General features: G+C 44.0%; 1 protein-coding gene across 5 annotated transcripts in view; it reads left to right on the top strand.

Moving 5' to 3' along the window:
• Positions 1–11,633, top strand: part of Pfkfb4 (6-phosphofructo-2-kinase/fructose-2,6-biphosphatase 4) — a 43,680-nt gene extending 32,047 nt beyond the window's left edge. For all 5 annotated transcript variants that reach the window (XM_046431760.2, XM_046431762.2, XM_058574845.1 and 2 more), the window contains 5 exons: positions 4,329–4,433; positions 5,892–6,021; positions 6,139–6,201; positions 7,250–7,314; positions 9,539–11,633. In XM_046431760.2, coding sequence (XP_046287716.1) covers positions 4,329–4,433; positions 5,892–6,021; positions 6,139–6,201; positions 7,250–7,314; positions 9,539–9,598 — 423 coding nt within the window. In that variant the 3' untranslated portion in view covers positions 9,599–11,633. The remainder of the gene's footprint in view (positions 1–4,328; positions 4,434–5,891; positions 6,022–6,138; positions 6,202–7,249; positions 7,315–9,538) is intronic.
• The last annotated feature ends 9,941 nt before the right edge of the window (positions 11,634–21,574 follow it).

Here is a 21,574-nt window from a genome sequence, read left to right on the forward strand (position 1 = left end):
ACCGTTTTCTTTCTCATACAAATAGTGGCTTTCTGAGGCAGGTTATAGGCCATTCATTCTTGCCTTGAAGTACACAGATTTGGCTCTAGCCTTTGATTTTTGTCTAAAAAACTGAGGCTTCCCAGGGTTTTTCCTTTAAGGTTAATCTTTCCTTAGATGCTATAGGTGTTCTTGCAAAACTTGCAAGTTTTGAAACTGTTATAATTATTATCATCTATAAATCATTTTCCATGTTTATCTTTGTTCTTTTCCTCTGTTCTGATAAACATTCTTGAGCTGGTCTTTTCAACATTGTAATATTCTTCTTAGTCATTCTACAATTATAGCCTTAAATTCCTTTTTTTTTTTGGAGTGCTGAGACTACAACCCAGGGCCTCTTACATGCTAACTAACATGCTAACATTGAGCTACATCCTCAGCCTATATTTCTTTAAGGGGGGGGAAAAAAGAAAAACAGATTTATTGAGATATAATTCACATACCATAGTTTGTCCATTCATCATGAACAGTTTAGTAATTGTATGTTCACAGAGTTACACAACTATCACCACAGTTTTAGAACATTTCATCACCTCAGAAAGAAATCATGTGTGTACTCATCATCAGCCACTACCCATTTCCTCCCAACCCCTCCTTCAACCTCAGTCTATGACTAATCTATTTTATGTCTCTATAGATTTGCTTATTCTGGATATTTCATATAAACGGAATCATATAATGTATGGTCTTGATAATACTTGAATTATAGCTTCTTTTACTTAGTATAATGTTTTTGAAGTACATCCATGTTGTAGCATGTATCAGTTCTTCATTCTTTTTTATGGCTGAATAATTTCCATTTATTATTATACCATATATTTTTATCTATCCATTCATCTGTTGCTGAGCATTTGGCTTGTGTCCATTTGGGGGCTATTACAAATAATAATAATATGAGCATTCATGTATGTTTTAGTGTGGACACGTGTTTTCATTCTCTCCATCACATACCTTGGAGTAGGATTGCTGGGTCATATGGTAACTCTGTGTTTAATCTTTTGAGAAACAACCAGACTGTTTTCCAATATGGCTGCACAATTCTGCATTCTCACCAGCAGAGCGTGAGGGTTCTTATTTCTTTATGTCCTTTCCAACACTTGTTATTATCTGACTTTTTGATGACAGCCACCTGATACTAGAATATGCTTCAGCCAAGTCCTCTGCCACTTTATAACAAAGATTATCTTTTCTTTAGAGTCCAGTAATATGTACCTCATTTCCTTCTGAAATTTAACATTCACATTCCTATCAGCCTGTTCATGATGATATATGTATTCCTTTAGGCAACAGAAGCTTTCTCTACCATCTTCTTCCATCTGAGCTTCCATATTTTTACCATAGAGTCTTCAAGTCATCTAAGCTTTTTGTTTTCATGCACCTCAGAATTCTTCCAACCTCTACCTACTACCCAATTCTAAAACCACTTCCACATTTTTGGTTATTTTTTATAGCATTTCACTTCTGGTACCAAAATATATGTTAGCTTCCTGGGGCTGCAGTAACAAAGTACCATAAGATGGGTAGCTTCAAACAACTGAAATTTATTTTCTCGTACTTCTGGAGCCTAGAAGTGTGAAATCAAGGTGTCAGCAAGACCCTGCTCCTTTGGAAGTCTCTAGTACAGAATATTTCCTCTCTTCCTAGTTTCTCATTGTTGCCAGAAATCCTTGGTAATCTTTGTCTTGCAGCAGTTATCACTCCAGTCCCCACTTCAATCATGACATGGTCTTTTTCCCTGTGTGTGTCTGTGTCTTCATGTGATCTTCTTAAAAGAATACCAGTCACTGGATTTGGGGCTTAGTCTGATCCAATATGCTCTTATCTTAACTTGATTATGTCTTCAAAGACCCTATTCCCAAAGAAGGTGGCATTTACACCTACAAGGGTTTAGGACTTGAACATACCTTTTGAGGAGATACAGTTCAACCCACAACAGGTAGTTTGTCTTTTTAACATTTTTTTCATCTAAGCAACCTAATCTCTGGGGGATTGGTTTCAGAATGCTAGTCAATACCCAAAATCCATGTATACTTAAATCCATTGTATAATATTTCCACATAATCTACACCTATCATCTCTAAGCCAAGCATGGTAGTAGACAGCTCTAATTCCTGGTACTTGAGGAGGATAAGGCAGGAGGATTGCTTGAGGCCATGAGTTCAAGATTAGCCTGGGTAACATTTGAGACCCTGTCTCAAATAAGTAAATAAATAAAATTTAAAAGTCACTAAATAATTGTCAAGAAATTTGTAATGTTTTGAACAACCCACAGTAAAAAATTAAAAAAAAAAAAGAAATTAAAAAAAAAAATCTTACCTATTTATAATACCTAATACAATGTTATGTAAATAGTTATTATACATTGTATTCTTTAGGAAAAAAGTCTGTGTTTGTTCAGTATATACACATCTTTTTTTCCAAATATTTTTGATCCTCTATTGAATCCATGGATACAATATCTATATATATAGTTGTTCATAACATTCTTTTATTTTGTATTTCCATAGGTTGGTAGTAGTATCTTCTCTTTCATTTCCAACTTTGCTAACTCAAGCCTTCTTTTCTCTTTTCTTTTTTCTTGGTCATTCTAGCTAAATTGAGTTCATAAATTTTGAATTTTGTTGATCTTTTCCAAAAATTAATTTTGATTTTGTTGCTTGATTGTTTTTTCTGTTCTCTATTTTATTATTTTCTGCACTGATGTTTTTCTTTTTTTGTACCAGGGATTGAACCCAGGGGTGCTGAACTACTGAACCACATCCCCAGCCCATTATATTTTTTATTTTGAGACAGGGTATTACTAAGTTGCCCAGGCTGGTATGTAACTTGTGTTGATCCTGCCTTAGCCTCCTGGGTCACTGGGATTATAGGTGTGTGCCATGCCCAGCTCTATCTTTTGTTTTCTTTCTTTCTTTTTTTTTGTGTATGGTGTTGGGAATGGAACTCAGGGTCTCATGTGCTAGTCAAGTGCTCTACCACTGAGCTATAGCCCCAGCTCTTCTTTTCTTTTTCTTTCTTTTTTAGTTATAGATGGACACAATACCTTTATTTTATTTGTTTTTTTATGTAGTGCCAAGGATTGAATCCAGTGCCTCACATGTGCTAGGAAAGCATTCCATCACTGAGCCACAACACGAGTCCCTATCATTCCCCCCCCCCCACCGGATACCGGGAATTGAACTCAGGGGCACTTGCCCACTGAGCCACATCTCCAGCCCTATTTTGTATTTTATTTAGAGACAAGGTCTCATTGAGTTGTTTAGTGCCTCGCTGTTGCTGAGGCTGGCTTTGAACTCGTGATCCTACAAGCCACTGGGATTATAGGTGTGTGCCACCATGCCTGGCTCTATCTTTTCTTATAGTCTTTTTTGTGATTGTATGGTGCTGGGGATTGAACCCATGGCCTTGTGCATGCGAGGCAAGTACTCTACCAACTGAACTGTATCCCCAGCCCTGCCCAGTCTTTGTAGAAAAAAGATGAACAAAATCAGAGACATGCAGCTTTTTGTTAGGATACTTTATTGTTTCTCTCTCTCTCTCTGGATATGTCTTCTTTAATGGCTTTTGGCTTGGGCCTCAGGAAAATCACTGGTCAATTCAGACATTCCTAGACTCCTGAATGAAGGAATGGATTGGGGAGAGTTTGTCATTCTTTACAGGGCCCTGGGAAAGTGGTCCACAATGCTGCTGGTAATGTGGCTCAGTAGGGGTGCACCAGGCTAAGGAAGAGATGGTTTAATTCACTCTGGGCCTCTCTGTGTCCTCAAATTACACTTAATTATTTTCAATCATTTTCTGCAGGTTGGGTACTTTTGTTATTGTTGTTTTTTGTGGGTTTTTTGTTTGTTTGCTTTGTTTTATTTGTGTTTATTTGTTTGGTGTTTTGTTTTTTAATATATTTGTATAAAGTAATCTATGTTGGGTGTGTGTGTTCTGAATGACACAAGTGAAAATTGCTTTATAATTTGTACAACACTCTATACTAAGACTTTATATTTTCACAGCACAGAAAAAAGATGCACATTTAACATTTGTGTTTAATTTTATGGCATAAACTGGATGGATGGGCAAAGATTGTTCTGGTAGCTTCATAGAAACAGGGGGCTGCCTCAGGCTGTGTTCTGAGAGGACACACTTTCCCCAGATAGTCTAAGTTCTAGGCTGGGAGAGTTCCATTGGCCTAGGAAATGCCCTGTGAATGGTCTTCTCTGCCTGTAATTCCCCAACCACTGCAAGACTGATTTTCCAGGCCTAGATTGAGAGATGTGATGACTGTGGTGTCTTCCTAGGGTGTCTGTGAGGAGATGACATATGAGGAAATTCAGTATCATTATCCACTGGAATTTGCCCTGCGGGACCAAGACAAGTACCGGTACCGGTACCCCAAGGGTGAGGTAGGTGGGATTTGGGTCTTATTCCAACTACCTGATGCCTATCTGGGAATACTGCCTGTGACTGAGGATCTGTGGTATGTGTTTCATCTCTGCCACTTCCTAGCTCTGTGGTCCAGGCCTCTGCCCCCTCCTTGGTTGGTGGGTGGACAGTATTACATAGAGCAGGTATCCAACCCTGGGAGCTGTTGAATCCCTGTTCCTTGTCCCTGTTTTCCTCATTTCCAGGGTGGAGGCACAACAGAGCCTGGCTCTGTGTGGTTTGGCTTCGTTTATGGTCTCCTTACATTCCTAGCTCCTTTGCCAGGAAGTTGTTAGCCCTTCCTAGGGTGCTCAAATAGCTAAGTAGTAGGGACACATGCCAGGCCTGAGACTTAGGTCTTAGCCCACTCATGTCTCAATGCTGGGCCTTTGCTTTCCCTATGGATGCTTCCCATCATTACAGGATGATCCTGTCCTCTCTACAGCTCTAGGCACCACCCCAGCCTTGGTTCCAGACCCAGAGGCACCTTCCCCAGATAGATTGTGATCACTATAAGTGATCTGCACTTGTCACCTTCCCTCCAATAGAGTCCCTGGTCAGTCTAGGCCCCAGGTCAGAAACTGGGGAGTCACTTTTCACTCATGCAGCTCTTCTCCCTTCTAGGAAATGGCCTGAGGTAGAAGTTAGATAAATTGAAGTTAAATGAATTGATCCAAGTTCTGCCTAGAACTACTAGGGGCCAGCAGAAATCAGTGTATTGGTATTGCTTCCGAGTCAAAGCATGGGGCAAATTCAACCATGGGTACTTTATTTTAAAGGGCTACTCATTATATACAGAGAAATAAAATTCCCTCAAGGCTTAAGCCCAATTCTCCTAACATATGAGTGTTGATTAGGGGACCAGCAAGGGTCCAAATTACATATTATCACAGAGGTAGGGGAAGGCAGAGGGCACACTGTGAGGGTTGTTCCTAGAAACCTCATGTGTTTCTGACAATTACTCTCCAGGAAATTCTGGGGCCTTTGTTCCCCTTCCCTACCACCATTGTCTGCTGTGAACTGAAAGCAGGTTGCATCTTGCATCTTTTCCGTCAGCCACAGTTAATAGAATGTGAATTCCCATAGGGTTCAGTGTATGTCCCCATGAGTGGGTGTGAGGTAGTCCTTTGGGATGGGAGCTTAAGGCCTAGCCCTCTCAGTCCTACCTAGTCCTGGCCCTGGGACGGGGAGGTGGCTCCTTTCCCACATTGCCCACTCCTACTTTCTTCCTTCTCAAGCCAGACATCTCACTGGCAGTCTTCTAAGGGCGTCTACCAACTCTATCCCCTCAGAAGCCAGGCTGGAAGAGGGTTAGCCACAAATTTCTGAATGGTGAGCAGCTCCAGGAATGGGAAGGTAGCCCATTGCCCAGGATGCTTCTGTTCCTACCTACCCTGGAATCCAGGCCTGAGAGACAACCTTCCTGTTTGCCCTTATAGTCCTATGAGGACCTGGTCCAGCGTCTAGAACCAGTCATTATGGAATTGGAGAGGCAAGAGAATGTGCTAGTCATCTGCCACCAGGCTGTGATGCGGTGTCTTCTGGCCTACTTCCTTGACAAGGCAGCAGGTTAGGGGTCTTGCCTCTGGGGAGGTGGGATGTGTGTGTGTGTGTGTGTGTGTGTGTGTGTGTGAAAAAGAGGGACTGTCACCTGGGCATGTTATCCATTCCTTTCTTTGTCCACAGAACAGCTTCCCTACCTCAAGTGTCCACTGCACACAGTCCTGAAGCTGACTCCTGTGGCTTATGGTAAGGGAGGGTCCCACAGTTGATCTTAGCTTTCTGTAGCATTTTGTGATTTTTGGCAAATCACTTGAAAATTCCATTAGGGGCCCATTCCTCCAGTCCCTGTACCACTACCATTCCCAATTTGCTTTTTAAGTTTGTTATTTAAAAGTTTATGTTGAAATGGGACTCTGTCACACATATCTATAATCCCAGGAATTTGGGAGGCTAAGGTGGAAGGATCATAAGTTTGAGCCCTTCCCCCAAAAAAAGAGGGGGAAAAAAAAGGCTGAGGATGTTGCTAAGTGTAAGAGCCCTTGCCTAGCATGTGCAAAGCCCTGAATTCAATCTCTATTACTGGGGCGGGGGGGGGGATGTTTATGTGACCTCAGGAAGCGTCTCCAATGATCCTTCCTTAACCATTACCCACCTGCATGAGGGCCTTTTCTACTGGTGTTTCGAAAACCACCCAAACACCCATGACCCCCAGGACCTGGATCTTAAAATGTTCTGGGTACAGCGCAGTTTATATCTCACTCCTGCCTCTCACTACACTAACAGAGAGCTCAGGCAGCTTTCTAGTTTGGGTGTTAACTCCTCTGATACAGGTTCTCATTTGAGGATGAAGCTGTATGGGCAGCTAATTTCATTCCAATGTGTGATAACCTCCCCCTTGCACTGAGCACCCAGCACAAATTGATTTGACCTTGTGTGGCAGGGTTAGGGTTATCAGTGGTTTGAGGACCCCCCCACAAATAAGTGACCCCATGTTGAGCTTAAGCCTGTTGCTGCTCTGCTCTTGGTCCCTGCGTAGGCAGCTTGGGGCCTCTGGGTGGAGCTGTCTGGGCAGTCATACATGGATAAGCACAAGACTGACAAGATACCATCTCTTTCCTAATCTTTCCTGACTGACTCCTTAGGGCTACCTGAGGTGGGAGTACTAGTACTAGAGTAAAGCTGAGATAGCTGCTCCATTCCACAATCCATAACCTCCTCCTGAGATAAGATTTTGTCCTCTGTCTCCAGCAGTCTTTCCAGGGAGGGGGAACTAAATTTTCCTCTTTTCTGACAGGTTGTAAAGTGGAATCCATATTCCTAAATGTGGCAGCTGTGAACACACACCGGGACAGGCCTCAGGTAGTATTGGGGTCACTGCTGGGATGGCAGGCATGTTGCCCAGAGGTGTTGAGACTCTAAATCTTTAAGGCCAGCTTGGGTGCCTGCCAGAAGGAGCTCAAATCTTTTGCCAAGGCTGTTTTCTGCCCAGATAGTTCTCCTGTCCTTGGGTGGGGCTGTGTCTTGGTTAGCTGCTCTAGGGGTAGGGGAATCCCTGGGGCTGGGCTACCATGTCAGTAAGCACCTGAATTTGGGTATGGTGGACTGCCACTTCTTGAGAAGTCACACAACTCCCAGTAGCCCCACCATAGAGGTCTGAGACAAAGAGGAGCAAGTGGGGATTTTTCTATCTTCTGCCAGTCCAGGCCTTGTGTGAGCATCATTTCTGACTAAAGTGCTTTTGAACATAAGAACAGTATCATGTTTTGTTGGGGAAGATGCTGAGGAGCCTAGCTGTAGGCAGAAAACTGCCTCCAGAAGGACAGCTCACTACCTCTGTTCTCCAAGGGCCTTGTTCATGGTGGTGAAGCTCCTCTAAGTGCTACCCAGTACCAGTTTCACTGACTATGTGGCGGTCCTTTCATAGCAGCCAAGGAGAGGACCTCCCTTCCCTTCTGGAGTCCACTGCACCAGGAAGACTTCTGTGGCCTTAGTCATATCTGTTGCCATTCATGGTGGCACATACATGGACTAGGGTCTTTGCTGAGGTGCCCCTCCTCACCTTCAGATAGTAATGTGTCCTATTCCTTCCCAACGTTGCTTTCCACAACCAGGACCAGTCACCATGCAGGCCTCTTTTCTCTTTGCTCTGGGAATCTTTGTCTTGGCCAAGTTTGAACCACGCTGTCTAGCACCTACAGGGCACAGGGGAAGGCATATTCTTTTTTTTTCTTTTTTAATTAGTTACACATGACAGTAGAATGCACTTATATACTTTGATATATCATACATAGATGGGATATAATTTCTCATTTTTCTGAGTGTACATATTGTAGAATCACATTGGTTATACAGTCACATGCATACATAAAGCAATTTCTGTTTCATTCTACTATCTTTCTTATCCCCACATCCCCTGCCAGGGGAAGGCATATTCTACCAGGCATCCTTTTCACTGAGGAAAGCTCAGGTGGTGTTGGGCCCCCAGCACTGATAGGGTAATGGTGAGTGAGGTCCCTGGATCTGGCAGCCTTTGGGGGCTAACCCTGCCAGCCCATGGCCATGCTCTGGCTGATAGTCACTCTGACAGTCTCAGGATGCATACTTCTGAAAAAGAGTTACTATTATTGGCCATAGGTTTCCAGACAGTTCCCTTTCAGGGAGATAGGATCCTATAGTTTCCTGGCTCATCTTTGGGGTTGGGATATGGTGGGAATGGGGGCCCTCAGGAAACCTACCTCAAGGTTAGAAATATACCTGCCCCTACAATTCCAGTGGCTGGTCTGTGAGCCCATGGTATAGGTCAAGGGGGCTATCTCTTTCCCTGTGGATCTGGGCATCACATTGCACAAGGCTGCAACTCAAATCATTGGTGACCTGCTCCTTCAGGTGATAGTTCTCATGACCCACAGGTGGGAGGAGGGGCACAAGAATAGGGCTTATGTAGGACAGCCTCGTAGAACTGAGGGGAGTCTGAGGACCCCTGTTCTCAGGCTTGAGATATCCTGAGCTCAGCAGACCAAAGATGGGTTCTATAGTTTTGTAGGGGCCATCTGTAGTTGAAAGCTTCAGGGGACTGTGCTCCAGCCCTGAAGGAGCAGACCAGGCTGTAGACTAGGAGATGTTCATGGACTTCTGGGGCCATGTCTGACACCTATGCTCTGACAGAGCCAGGAGGGAGGCACCTCCTAGGAGTTTAACTCCCTCCCTGTCCCCACTAATGAGGACTCAGGCTATAAGCCAAGGGTTCCTCTATATGTGACCCAACCCTGAGCAGGAGTTAACCTTGCTTTGTCTAACCTGTAGGTCCTTGTAACTGAAAGCCTTGCTTTGACCTGCCTATAATAGAGCAATGAGCTGAGTGACATTCCCCACCCAACCTTTGCCCTATTGTCTGAGCACCTATTGTGTGACAGGAAGCTTGTGACTACATTCTTAGGGAAGCTAAGGGTCTAGAGTCCTGTGGCTGGGTCTCCTGAGGTGAGAATGTATACCCGTCCCATCTGGCCACATGATAGGGAAAGCAGGCAGTAGGTTTCCTATCTATCCTGCTACAGGATGAATGTTCTGTGTTTTTATTGTGCAGAATGTAGACATCTCTCGGCCTCCAGAGGAAGCCCTTGTCACAGTCCCGGCTCACCAGTGACCATTTCTCATCCACTGCAACCCCTGGGCAGGCATTGATCTCTGCAGAAGGTCTGTGTATGTGACAGTCACCATGCAGAAATACTCTCAAAGCAGTGTATGGCTGGCAGCACCCAGAGTCCCTGCCCAGCTCACCTGCCTCCTTGTTGATAGTCTGTGACAGGGTTGGGCGTGGCTGCTAACCTGCTGCTAAGAATCACTGGACTAGACTGTGCCACGTCGGTGGGCTGAGGCTGCCCAGCAGCTGGTCCCTTTGTTGCAGCTTTCAGGTGGTTACTCTCAAAAGGCCAGATGGCTTTGTGAAGTGTATATCCCTAAATGTGAAGCAGAAAGTCTCGTTGAGATGTTGTCACTGTGGCCCAATTGTCTGGGGCTGACCAAGTGACACCCTGTAGGACCTTTACTACCTGCTCTGTGGCCTCTTGCTGAGCCAGTGGCCAGGTCTTCATGGATCCCTGAGCATCTGCTGCCTCAGGTGAGCGGGAGAGCCTTCCCCATCCTTCCCATCCAGGAATTGAAGAGAAGAAGACACTGACCAGGTCCTTGGGTCCATATCACTCATATTTGTGGACACTCCTGAAAGCAACACACTGCTTTAGCATCTTGTGATGCTGTAGAAACATGTCGGAAGAAGAGTATTTGTGACCACCCCTTCCCAACTGTGCATACACTGGAATATGGGCAAGCTGGTGGCCAAAGCCACCCCTTCCCACAGGTCATAGTGCAACCACGTAAAGACTGGGTAGTTGTACAAGTTACCTTTCTGGTGCATACACCGAAGTGCTCAAGGGGAGGGCTGAGTCTCCCCTTCCCAGGCTATGTCTACTGGCAGCCAGGGACGAGGTTGCCTCTTGCCTGTTGCAGCTTCTATCCACACAGGAATGTATATTGGTGGCAGAAACATGCATTTGCCATAAATCGTTCAGAAAAACTTGTGGTCCTATAAAATCTGTCCTGGTGTTTGTTGACTTCTACCTGTGAGACTGAGGAAGGGAGAGGACAGAGGTAGCCCCTGGCCAAGAAAGCATTTCTCCAATTGCATCACAACTTTGATTCATGTGCATATGAAGCCTGGTGAAAATGGCTTTACAAAGTCTGACATCTGTCATGCCCCTGAGTTCTTCTGGGTCCAGGCAATGGTTTCTGGATCCTTTTTATAGCTGGCCAACAGCCCAACCAGTCAGGTTGTGGGTCAGTACTGGAAAGTGTCTGGAAGGACTAGTAGTCAGATTCTCTCTGTCAGATGCCATACGTGGACATTGGTGAAGCCATGCTCCTGGATTCCCAAGCCCATTTTGTATCTGGAATCTTTCCATGCCTGTGCCTGGCTAGAGTAGCCTATCTTTTCCAGCCCCCTTAACTTTGCAGCCTGTCAGTACCACCTGTCCCTGAGAGGAGCCACTGTCCCTGTCCCTGGCCAGTGGTCTCTCATCCTTGTGTGCTGTAGCATCTTTGAATAAATACAGGTAGAGAGATGTCTGGGACAGGGCTAGGACAGGATCCTTCTAGAATCATTACCTATTGGACCACCAAGCCCCAAACTGAAGCCAGAGGTCCAAATCACTGCCTTTGAAACATGGAGACTGAAGCCTTTGCTTCTGTGTCCCTTGAAGTTTTGGTGACTTTTGACACCTCCTGAAAATACTTATTAGCTATAGCAGATCCCTTTGGCCAGTGGCTGTGCATTTACATTTCAATGTCACCTGAGGCAAGACCACTGAAGCCTTGGTTCTCCCCGTATAGAGAAGAGGCAGGAGCTGCTGGACATGGATGTATTACAAGGACTAGGGATAGGGCAGAAGGAAGTCTGGGGTCAGGGCATGTGCAAGGATCAGCCCTCTCCCTCAACATTGTCCTGGAGAAACCTCTGCATAGGCAGCCAGAAGCCTGGTTGGCTGCCAGGTAGCTGGGATGGTTGATGTGTCCAAGTTGCAAATGTTTTCCTGCTTTCCTGAGAATGGATGGTATTGAATCTCAGCTACAAATCACACTGTGTCCAGCATTCTTTGCAATAAATACTTTTTAAAACATGATAATTTAAGATTGTATTTTGTAGCCAGTTTTCTGCTTTTGAGGTATTCTCTCTGACAGTTCTGTACATGCCCCATATAGAGATCTTTCTTTTCAATCTGAGTGGGAATCCTTGGTTCAGCTCCTACTCCCTGGGGACACCCCTCACCGGAGAGGAATTATGTTGCCTTGGATTGAGCCCTGAGCTACACTCATGGACATGCTGGAGGCCCTCCTTAAAGGGTGCCTACCTGGCTCCCTTCAGGGGCTCCTGGGTTCATGAACTGATTTTATCTGGAAAGTTGATGAGGGATCCTTTTTATTGCAGTCAGGATTCTGTTAGCTGAGCCACAGGTTCTGTCATATAAGTAGAACTCTGCTGGCTTTTCATCTAGTTTTGTTCTGGGGGCCTGATGATTAGTTTCCTACTGTGAAAGATCCCCGCAATTCTGACCTTTCAAATTACCTACATGTCCTACATGTCATGGTCTCTGCACCTCTTTCTTCTGGCAGCTCAACACTGCTTAACCATTGTTACTTAGCATTCTGTTATCTAAATTGAAATCTAAGAGCCTCTCCCCCTGCTTTTTTGGGAATACTGGGGATTGAACTGAGGGGCACTCGACCACTGAGCCACATCCCCAGCCCTATTTAGTATTTTATTTAGAGACAGGGTCTCAGTTTGCTTTTGCTGAGGCTGGCTTTGAACTCGCCATCCCCCTTTCTCAATCTCTTGAGCTGCGGGGATTACAGGCCTGTGCCACCATGCCATCCTGCCCGCCCCCTTTTGTGTGTGTATGGTACCAGAGATTGAACCCAGGTGTACCGTATCACTGAGCTACATCTCTAGCCCCTTTTATATTTTATTTTGACATAAGGTCTCACGAAATTGCCCAGGCTTCTTGAACTTTCTGTGGTTTCAGTCAATCAGTTTATTGCACTTTGCTATAGTAGTCTAACAAGTTTTCAAAGATGCTCGCCTCAGCAATGAATTTTCGATGGCCTCAGTGAAGAGAGTATTTTCTGGGCCTTTTCTAGGAATTCAGGGAAAAGGTGAGTTGTCCATGATAAAATTTCAGTCCCAACATTTATTTTGAATGAATGACTAGATCTTAAGCACTACGTGTACTAGGAAGCTCTGGGCATCTGCTATGGTTTGGATATAGCTTGGCTGTGTCCCCAAGCATTCATGTGATGAAAGCTTGGTCTTCAGTGTGTCAATGCTAGGAGGCAGAGGACCTTTAAGAGGTAGACTTCAAACACAGGCCTGTAATTCAAGAGAGTGGGGAGGCTGAGGCAGGAAGATTGTAAATTTGAGCAAACCTTGGCAATTTAGTGAGACCCTATTTCAAAATTTAAAAAAGGGCACTGAGCACAGTGGTACATGCGTATAATTCCAGTGACTCAGGAAGCTGAGGCAGGAGGATTGCAAATTCGAACCAGTGTTAGCAATTTAGGGAGGCCCTAAGCAACTTGGCAAGACTCTTGTTTCAAAATAAAAAATAAAAAAGAGCTGACATATGGCTCAGTGGTTAAGTACCCCTAGGTTCAATCCCAAGTTACGCCCCCCAACCAAATAAATAAATAAATAAAATTCTGAGCTAAATAAACCTGTTTTATAGCTGGGTGATAGAATGCATGCTTAGTATGTGTCAGGCCCTGGGTTTAATCCACAGCACCAAAAAATAAAAAATGAACCTCTGTTTTTAAGCCTCAGGTATTTTGCTAGAGCAATGGAAAATGGACTTATACAGTATCTCACTGCATTTAGTGAGATCCAGCTTTCATTCAGCTAACCAAACAGGTATGTAGAACAATCCCCAACAACTTGAGCTAGCACAGTGAACCCCAAGTTTCTGTACCCATATTGATAAATGTAGCTCAATCTAAACTTGTTCTTTTAGGTCTAGGACTTCAGTCTCACACATTTCTTCACATTTTGGCCAATATAAAGTAACAATGTGTTATAATTCTTTTGATGTATAAGCTATCCCTCTGGGTTTGGCTCATGTAATAGAGCCTCCCAGACATGCTGAGATCCATCTCTAGTTTAAGGCATAAGAGACACTAAGAAATTGGGAGGAAGGACCATAAGAATCGTTGGCTCCCTTTTGCAAAGCCACATTCCCTCATATCTTTCTAGGACACCTTACTTTAGTGGGCAAGGAAAGTACCAAAAAAACTGGGGGTTAGTGGTGATCTGAATTTTTTGTGCATTACACTTAATTCATTAATTCAGCACATTTGTTAAGTGCCTATCAAGTGCTAAGCAGTGGGAATACAGGAGTAAGCATAATGGGTAACTTCCCTGCTGTCAGATAGATGACATTCTAGTGGGGAGAGACACACACAGTAAACAAATAAGCAAAAGATGTAGCATATTAGAGGGTGCCAAAGCCTTGGATTAGGTTATGGAGCATTGCACAGCCACCAGTTAGTTCAAGGACATAGAAGAGGCTGGGGTGGCTTGGGAAGAACGAAGAAAAGGAGGAAGACTAAATCTGAGAAGTCATGGAGAGTAGATTATATTGAACCCTAGATAAAGGAGGACCAGTTCTTTTTGATCTAGGACTTCAATCTCAGGGTCTTGGGAAGAGTGACTTGACTTGATAAACATTTGAAAATTATCTTTCCTCTGGCTGCTACTGAGTTGAGAATATACTTTTTTTTTTTTTTTTTTAAATACTGGGGATTGAACTCAGGGGCACTCAACCACTGAGCCACATCTCCAACCCTATTTTGTATTTTATTTAGAGACAGGGTCTTACTGAGTTGCTTAGCACCTTGCTTTTGCTGAATCTGTCTTTGAACTTGTGATCCTCTACCTCAGCCTCCTGAGCTGCTGGGGAGAATATACTTTAATGGGGCGAGGACACTTGGGTGGAACCTGCTGCAATAATTCAGATAAAAGACAATGATGCTTCTGGTGGAGCTACTGAGAAGTGGTCAGATTTTGCATCTATTTTTTTATTTTTATTTTTTGGTGCTGGGACTGAACTCAGGGTCTTATGTATACTAGCATACCAAGCATGAGCTTTACCACTGAGCTGTGCCTCCAGCATCACCCACCCCCATATGTACACACTTTTTTTTTTTTTTTTTTGTACTAGCAATTGAACCCAGGGGCATTTAACCACTGAGCTATATCCCCAGTCCTTTTTTTTTTTTTTTTTTTTTTTTAAATTTTAATATTTATTTTTTAGTTTTCAGCGGACACAACATCTTTGTTTGTGTGTGGTGCTGAGGATCGAACCCGGGCTGCACACATGCCAGGCGAGCGCGCTACCGGTTGAGCCACATCCCCAGCCCCCAGTCCTTTTTATTTTTTAATTTGAGACAGGGTCTCACCAAATTGCTGATGGTCTTGCTAAATTTCTGAGACTGGCCTCAAACTTGGGTCCTCCTGTCTCAGCATCTGGAGTTGCTGGAATTATAGGCATGTGCTACCATACCCAGCTTCTATATATATATACTTCAGTGTATATGTGCGGGAATTGAACCCAAGGCCTCAATGAGAGGCAAGCACTCTACCACTGAGCCGTTGTGCTACACTCATAGTCCTTTTGCATGTATTTTGAAGGTAGAACCAAGATTGCTGACAGTTTGGAGGAAGGCATATGAGAAACATATGCCAAGGGGTAGAAGTACCACCTGTGTACATGGAAGCTTGTGGGAGATGTGGGTCAGTAGTTCAGCCAAAGGTGGTTTAGATGAAATGCCAGTTGGATATCCAAGTGATGTTGACAAGATGATTGCAGCTTCAAGTCTGGTGTTAAAAAGCCTGGGGCTTCAGGTAAGAAATGGCCTCATGGGTATGTAGATCATATTTATAGTCATAACACTGGGCCAGCTCTACAAAGAGACTATGAAGAAGATATAAGCCATGACGACTAAAACCTAAGTACCCCACATTGCAAAGAGGAAGAGGCAGCAGAGCAGCCTAAGTAGCAGTGTGAGGCCTGTGTGAAGGAAAAGGCGGTGACCTACCATGTCACTAAGACTAGTAGGTCAAGGGCAATAGACAGAGCTACTTACTGGATATAGACATGTGGAGTCCAATTTCCCAGGATTCTCTGACCTGATCAGTGCCTAACTTTCACATAATAGACCCAATGAGGGGCTGAGGGTATAACTCAGAGGTAGATTGCTTGCCTAGCAAGTGAGAGGTCCTGGGTTCAAACCTCAGCACCAAAAAAAAAAAAAAAAAGAAAATTTAGGCTGTGAATTCAATCAGTATTTTAATCTGGAAACCATAGAATCAGTCCTGGAATTAAATTTTAATAATTAGTGCCTTGACATAGAAGCAACCGCTTAACACTACAATCCTGGATTTCTTAGCTCATCATGCTAGTCTTTTTTTTTTTTTTTAATCTTTAATACCTTAATTTTATTTATTTCTGTGTGGTGCTAAGGATCAAATCCAGTGCCTCACACATGCTGGGTGAGCACTCTACCACTGTGCTACAATCCCAGACCCTCTTTATGCTATTCTAAGGCCTTGTTATAGTTTAGATATTAGATGTCCCCCCAAAGCTCATGTGTGAGGTAATGCATGAAAGTTTAGAGGTGAAATGATTGGGTTATAAGAAAGAATCTTAAGCCAATCAGTTCATTAATCCAGTGATAAGGATTAAATGGGTGGTAACTGTAGGTAGGTTGGGTGTGGCTGGAGGAAGTAGGTCAATGGGGGTATGCCCTTGGGTTTATATTTTGTGCATGGGAAGGGGAGTTCTCTGCTTCCTGGCCCCATGTCTTCAACTGCTTTCCTCTGCCACCCACTTCCACCATGATGGTCTGTCTCTCCTCAAGCTCCAAGCAATGGAGCCGGCCTTCTATGGACTGAGACCTCTGAAACTATGAGTCCTCAAATAAACTTTTCCTACTCTAATTGTTCTTGTCAGGTCTTTTGGTCACAGCAGCAAAAAAAGCTGACTAAAACACTTGTCTTCAATATGTTCAGGCCTCCTACGGTGTCGTTTTTTCAATATCAATGTGTGCAAGGAGAAGGTAGCTCACCAACAGCCAATTCTGTTTCTGACACCAACTTGAGCATCCAATAATTTAATTCAATTCTTATATTAACTCTTGAAGTTAGCACAAACCCCACAGGTTAAGGGCTTAGTCCCTCAAGTCTGCCCACCCACTTACAGTACCAGTCAGAAGTCCAGGGGGGCCATACTTCTTAGTGACTGGCTATAAATCTAGAGTTCCAACAACCCCCTCCAGAATGTTAGAAATACCAGAGTGCTGCAAGGACTCAAACTCATGCTTGGAAGTGGCTTGGCAAGGCAAACTTTACTTCTACAGAAGGGTATGTTACTGAACAGTATGACAAGCAAGCCCACTTGGGTATGCAGTCTGCCTGTTTTATTCTTTTTAGTTCTATATGACAGTAGAGTATATTTTGACTTCTCACATATACATTCTTTTTTTCTTTTTGTACCAGGGATTGAACTCAGGAGTTCTTAACCATTGAGCCATATCCCCAGACCTTTTTAATATTTTATTTAGGGACAGAGTCTCACTGAGTTGCTTAGGGCCTTGCTAAATTGATGAAGCTGGCTTTGAACTCAGCCCCCCGAGCTGCTGGATTACAGCCATGTGCCACCATGCCTGGCTAAATCTGTCTGTTTTTAATCCCTAAACCTGCACTGCCCCTTTCTCTGATAGGAGGGGCTCACGGTTACAATCTACACGATTGGCTAATTTTAAAATTGGAAAGGGAAAAGAAGGACTATAGTTAAAATGGCTATGATTGGATATAGGTTGGGAAGCTCAAAATGGTTATGATTGGATCTTACATCCAAATTAAGGCCAAATACTATATTCTGAAAATGGACCATTGGACTTTCTATTTCTCACAACACATTTTATGATTCATTAGAATGATTCATAGAACTCAGGAAAGCACTTTACTTCTATTTTATTAATTCATTGTAAAGAACATGAAAGAGTGCAACTCAGTGATAACCTGAGTTTTTGTTGTTGTTGTTCTTTTGTTTTCTGGAGATTGAACCCAGGACTTCGGGCAAAGCATGAGCTCTACCACTGAGCTACACCTCCACCCAGGAACAGCCAGTTAAACAAAAAATATGAAAGACTAGCTATCATTTTGGACTGAGCTTTTTGTTCTAGGCCCCAATAGACTAGACCAAAATGGGGTCACTTATGTAATGTGCCACATAATCATACTGAAATGTATGTTTGTTTTTCAAGTGCTGAGGATCAAACCCAAAATCTCATGAATGCTAGCTAACTCTCTACCACTGAGCTATGTATACTTCAGCCCCAAACTGAAACTATAAGGAAGCAGACAAATCCTAAAGTAGACCATTCTTTTCTTGAAAACAGGGGGTTTCAGTGCACCTGAGTGGGCATATTAAAGAAGTCCGCCCAAGGACTGGGGGTATAACAGTGGTAGAGCACTTGCCTGGCATATCTGAGGCCCTGGGTTGATTGCTCACACTGCTAAAAGAAATTTCACAAAATGCTTTTAACTCTTACAATAGTAAACTGATATTTATCAGTCATCTTTTATCTTTTGTTGTGTTTCTTTGTTCCCATTTTACAAATCCCACCATTCTGCCATTGCCCAGTGAGAGCTCTCATTCTATTTTATAGGATAGAAAGCTAATTAGATCTATAACTAAGTTCATTATAATTTTGTCTTTTGACAAGCCAAATGGAAGACATGCATAAGGGGAGAGGGCATAGAGCTTCCATGCCCTCTCTAAGCACACTTTCTTCCCAGAACATAAGTGTGTCTGCCACTCCACAAACCCCACTGTTAGAGTTGTTTTGGAAGGTGTCATTACAATGGCATGGTTGATTCATTGATTGGCTATGGCAAATTGAACCTAGTTCTAGCCCCTTCTCTTCCTGGAGTTTGGAACTGAAATTCTAGCCCTCTGGAACCCATGCTTATTTTGTTTTTCTGGTCACTAGCCTGCAATCGGAAGCTCAGTGTGCCCCCTCTTTTCCCCTTTATTCATTAGCAAAGGAAAAACAGTAAATGTCAAAGGCTGTAGGAGCCGGAAGCTGGGAACTAATGTTAGGTAGGAGTTCAGGAAAACCAAGATGTCAGAGGCAGGGTATAAGAAAAATGCCACTGGAAGACAAGACAGGGAGATGAGTCATCGTGTCCCTGTTTACCATGACTACTCCTGCCCATAATACTCCTGCCACAGGATCGGAATTCTAAAATAACCAATGGGGGTACAGTAGGCAGTATTCTAATTAGGTTTTCTAAAGTAACCAATGGGGGAAAATTGGACACCCTTCTAGTCAGGTATTATAAGGTAACCAGTGGGCTCAACTGGAGTAAGTTCTTCAATCTGGTCCATATAGGGAAGAGATTGCCTCACAGTCCAGCATATAAAAACAGACCTCGGGACCTTGACCCTCTCTTGCTTGGCTCACTTTGCTCTACATTATGGAGTGCCACTTCCACCTTCATCTTCAATAAATCTGTACTTTGCCTGTTACTTCTGTGTGTCTTGCTCAATTCTTTGTTCGGGACACCAAGGACATGGACCCCAACTGGACACCCCAGTGATTAAACTAAGGCCAGATACTTTTTCATTATATACACCAGTAGTGGTGGCTTTACTAGCCCCATTTTCTCTGCATGCATGTGTTGCCAGAGCCTGACTCTCTAACCTGGCTGCATTTCCACCATCTTTAGCTTCCACCTGGCAGATTATCAGTCTGGACACCCCCATTTTCCTGGCACCTGCTACCATTCTTGGTTAGAACTTTTTATCAACTGGAGGAAACTACCTCTGCCCAATAGACTCATGAAAAGGAATTTGTATATCTCTGAAAGTCACCAAGGGGATCAGAGAGCAAGGTTCTGAGGCCATACAACATTATCTCCAGCCCAAATCACAGTTCTGGATTAGCCTGGTGAGCATGTCACTGCTGTCACCACCAGGGGCATGCAGGGACCTTTGTAACTAAGCCTTCACTATAGGCCCAGAATTGTGTGCTGTTGCCATGACTGCTGTGGTTCCCCCCTGTAGCAAGGGCTCCTTTAATTGGGGATTTAAAGGAGGACCCAGTCATTGTCCTGACTGACTCCATTTTCCTCCTCTAACCTCTTCTTAGTCTCTAAGTCATTTCTCCTCAGTGTATCTCAGGTTCCAAGAACAATAAGTTTTGCAGGCAGATCACTTCATGATGGGAACTCAATTGCTGCCTCAAGCAATAATGATTTCATGGGTGCCATCAGGACCTTGCAAAACTGGACCTGCTTGAAGATCAACTAGACCACAGTTTGACCAAGACTGCTTGACTACTCCTGCCCCCTGCCCTCGTTCTTCTCCTATATAATCCTGGAGCTAGTGTCAGTATCCTGAAGATTGGGTTTAGGATGCTAGTCCTCCTGTTCCTTCCAAGATGGCCATACCAAATAAATTCTTGCTTCAACCATCTTTTTCTCTCTGATCAGACTCTCAAGGCAGCTGATGGTCTGTTGGAACTCCAGAGTCAGGCCTCTTAACATGGATTCTGATAACACCACTAAAGCAGAATCTATTGTCTTACTGTTGGTCACCAGCATCCCCATCAGACTACAGAGAGAGTATGTCTGATTGACTGGGATTAGGGCAAAAGCTCTTGCCTTGGGCAAAGGAAGCTGGGAGAGTGAGAATTTGGCATGTCCATTGTCTGAAGTGGAAGAAAGGGGCCCAGGTACTTGGTAAGAGGAATTGCAAGGACCCTTTAGTGCTCTGCTTTAGCAGGCATCATTCCTGGCCCTGAGGACCAGTCTTGGGACCAGATATGGATAGGTGGCGTCCATATCTGGTTACTCCCACCTTATAAGACAACTGTGCTTTCTGAACATAATTGGGAGTTGTTTTGACCTGCAAGCCCCAAGAGAATTCCCATTTACAAACTGTAACCAAGGTCCCAGCATGAAACGGTTGTGTGGGAAAACACCCATGAGCTACATGAGGGTTCTTTACTTGGTACCGAGCCATGAAGACTTAGGTTTTTCCTTGGGAACTCTCCCAGCTTCCCTGTGTGTATCAGACCATTCAAGGGGTGAGATGTCTGTCTTCCCTCTACTAGTGAGACAACTCTCATAGCTCTAGAGTTGGGCGTAACCCATTGGGAACTGGACAGCCCACCCCCTACCTTATTTGGCAAAAAGACATTCCATCAAAAACCTTTGATGTTCCCCCCATATAAATAAAGCAAGCATGGGCTCCAGCTCTTTCTCTCTCCAGTGTGTAAGCTCGATCCCTAAGATTGAAGACCCGTCCTGCCCCTGCTTTTCAAAATTACTTCCCATGTACTGTGGGTTTTTTTTTTTTCCTTGCTGTTTTCTTCTTTTAGTTTTTATTCTGCAGCCAGCCTACTCCACGAAGAGGGACCCCAATTCCACCGCCTGCGCTGGGGACAGTTGTTCTTATCAAGCTGGGTATTGGAGGAGAGTTTACTAAAACTGCTGTTTCTAGAGCTGCAAATCGGTTTGGCATCAAGGAGGGCCCTCTCCATTCTTAGGCCTGTAGGGGCAAGGCAGGAAGAGTGACTGAAATATGGTGGGACCCCCTCCCCATGTCCAACCTTCCATGTCTACCTTGTACCTCCAGTTTCGACTCCTATAATTTTGGGGGGTGGAGATCAGGGTCTGGGGATAAGGGTTAGTGGTGGTGTGTGACAACCCACAAGAGATGGAGCAAAGAACAAATAGCTCTATAAATGCACTCTCTTTCTACCCTTCCACCTCTTGCTGCTACCTTGGATAACTTCTACCTTCACTACCTTCTATTGACTTAGCCCAATAAGAACCAGGGACAGGGCAAGGCATGGTGGCTCACGCCTGTAATCTCAGCAAACTCTGGAGGCTGAGGCAGGAGGATTACAAGTTCAAAGCCAGCCTCAGAAAATTAGCAAGGCCCTAAGCAACTCAGCAAGACTCTGTCTCAAAATCAAAAGGACTGATGTGTCTGAAGTTTAGCTC

This window comes from Marmota monax, unplaced genomic scaffold, assembly GCF_021218885.2.
Source record: "Marmota monax isolate L192 unplaced genomic scaffold, Marmota_monax_Labrador192_F-V1.1 WCK01_AAM20220418_F8-fsc00022, whole genome shotgun sequence".
Taxonomy (NCBI): Eukaryota; Metazoa; Chordata; class Mammalia; order Rodentia; family Sciuridae; genus Marmota; species Marmota monax.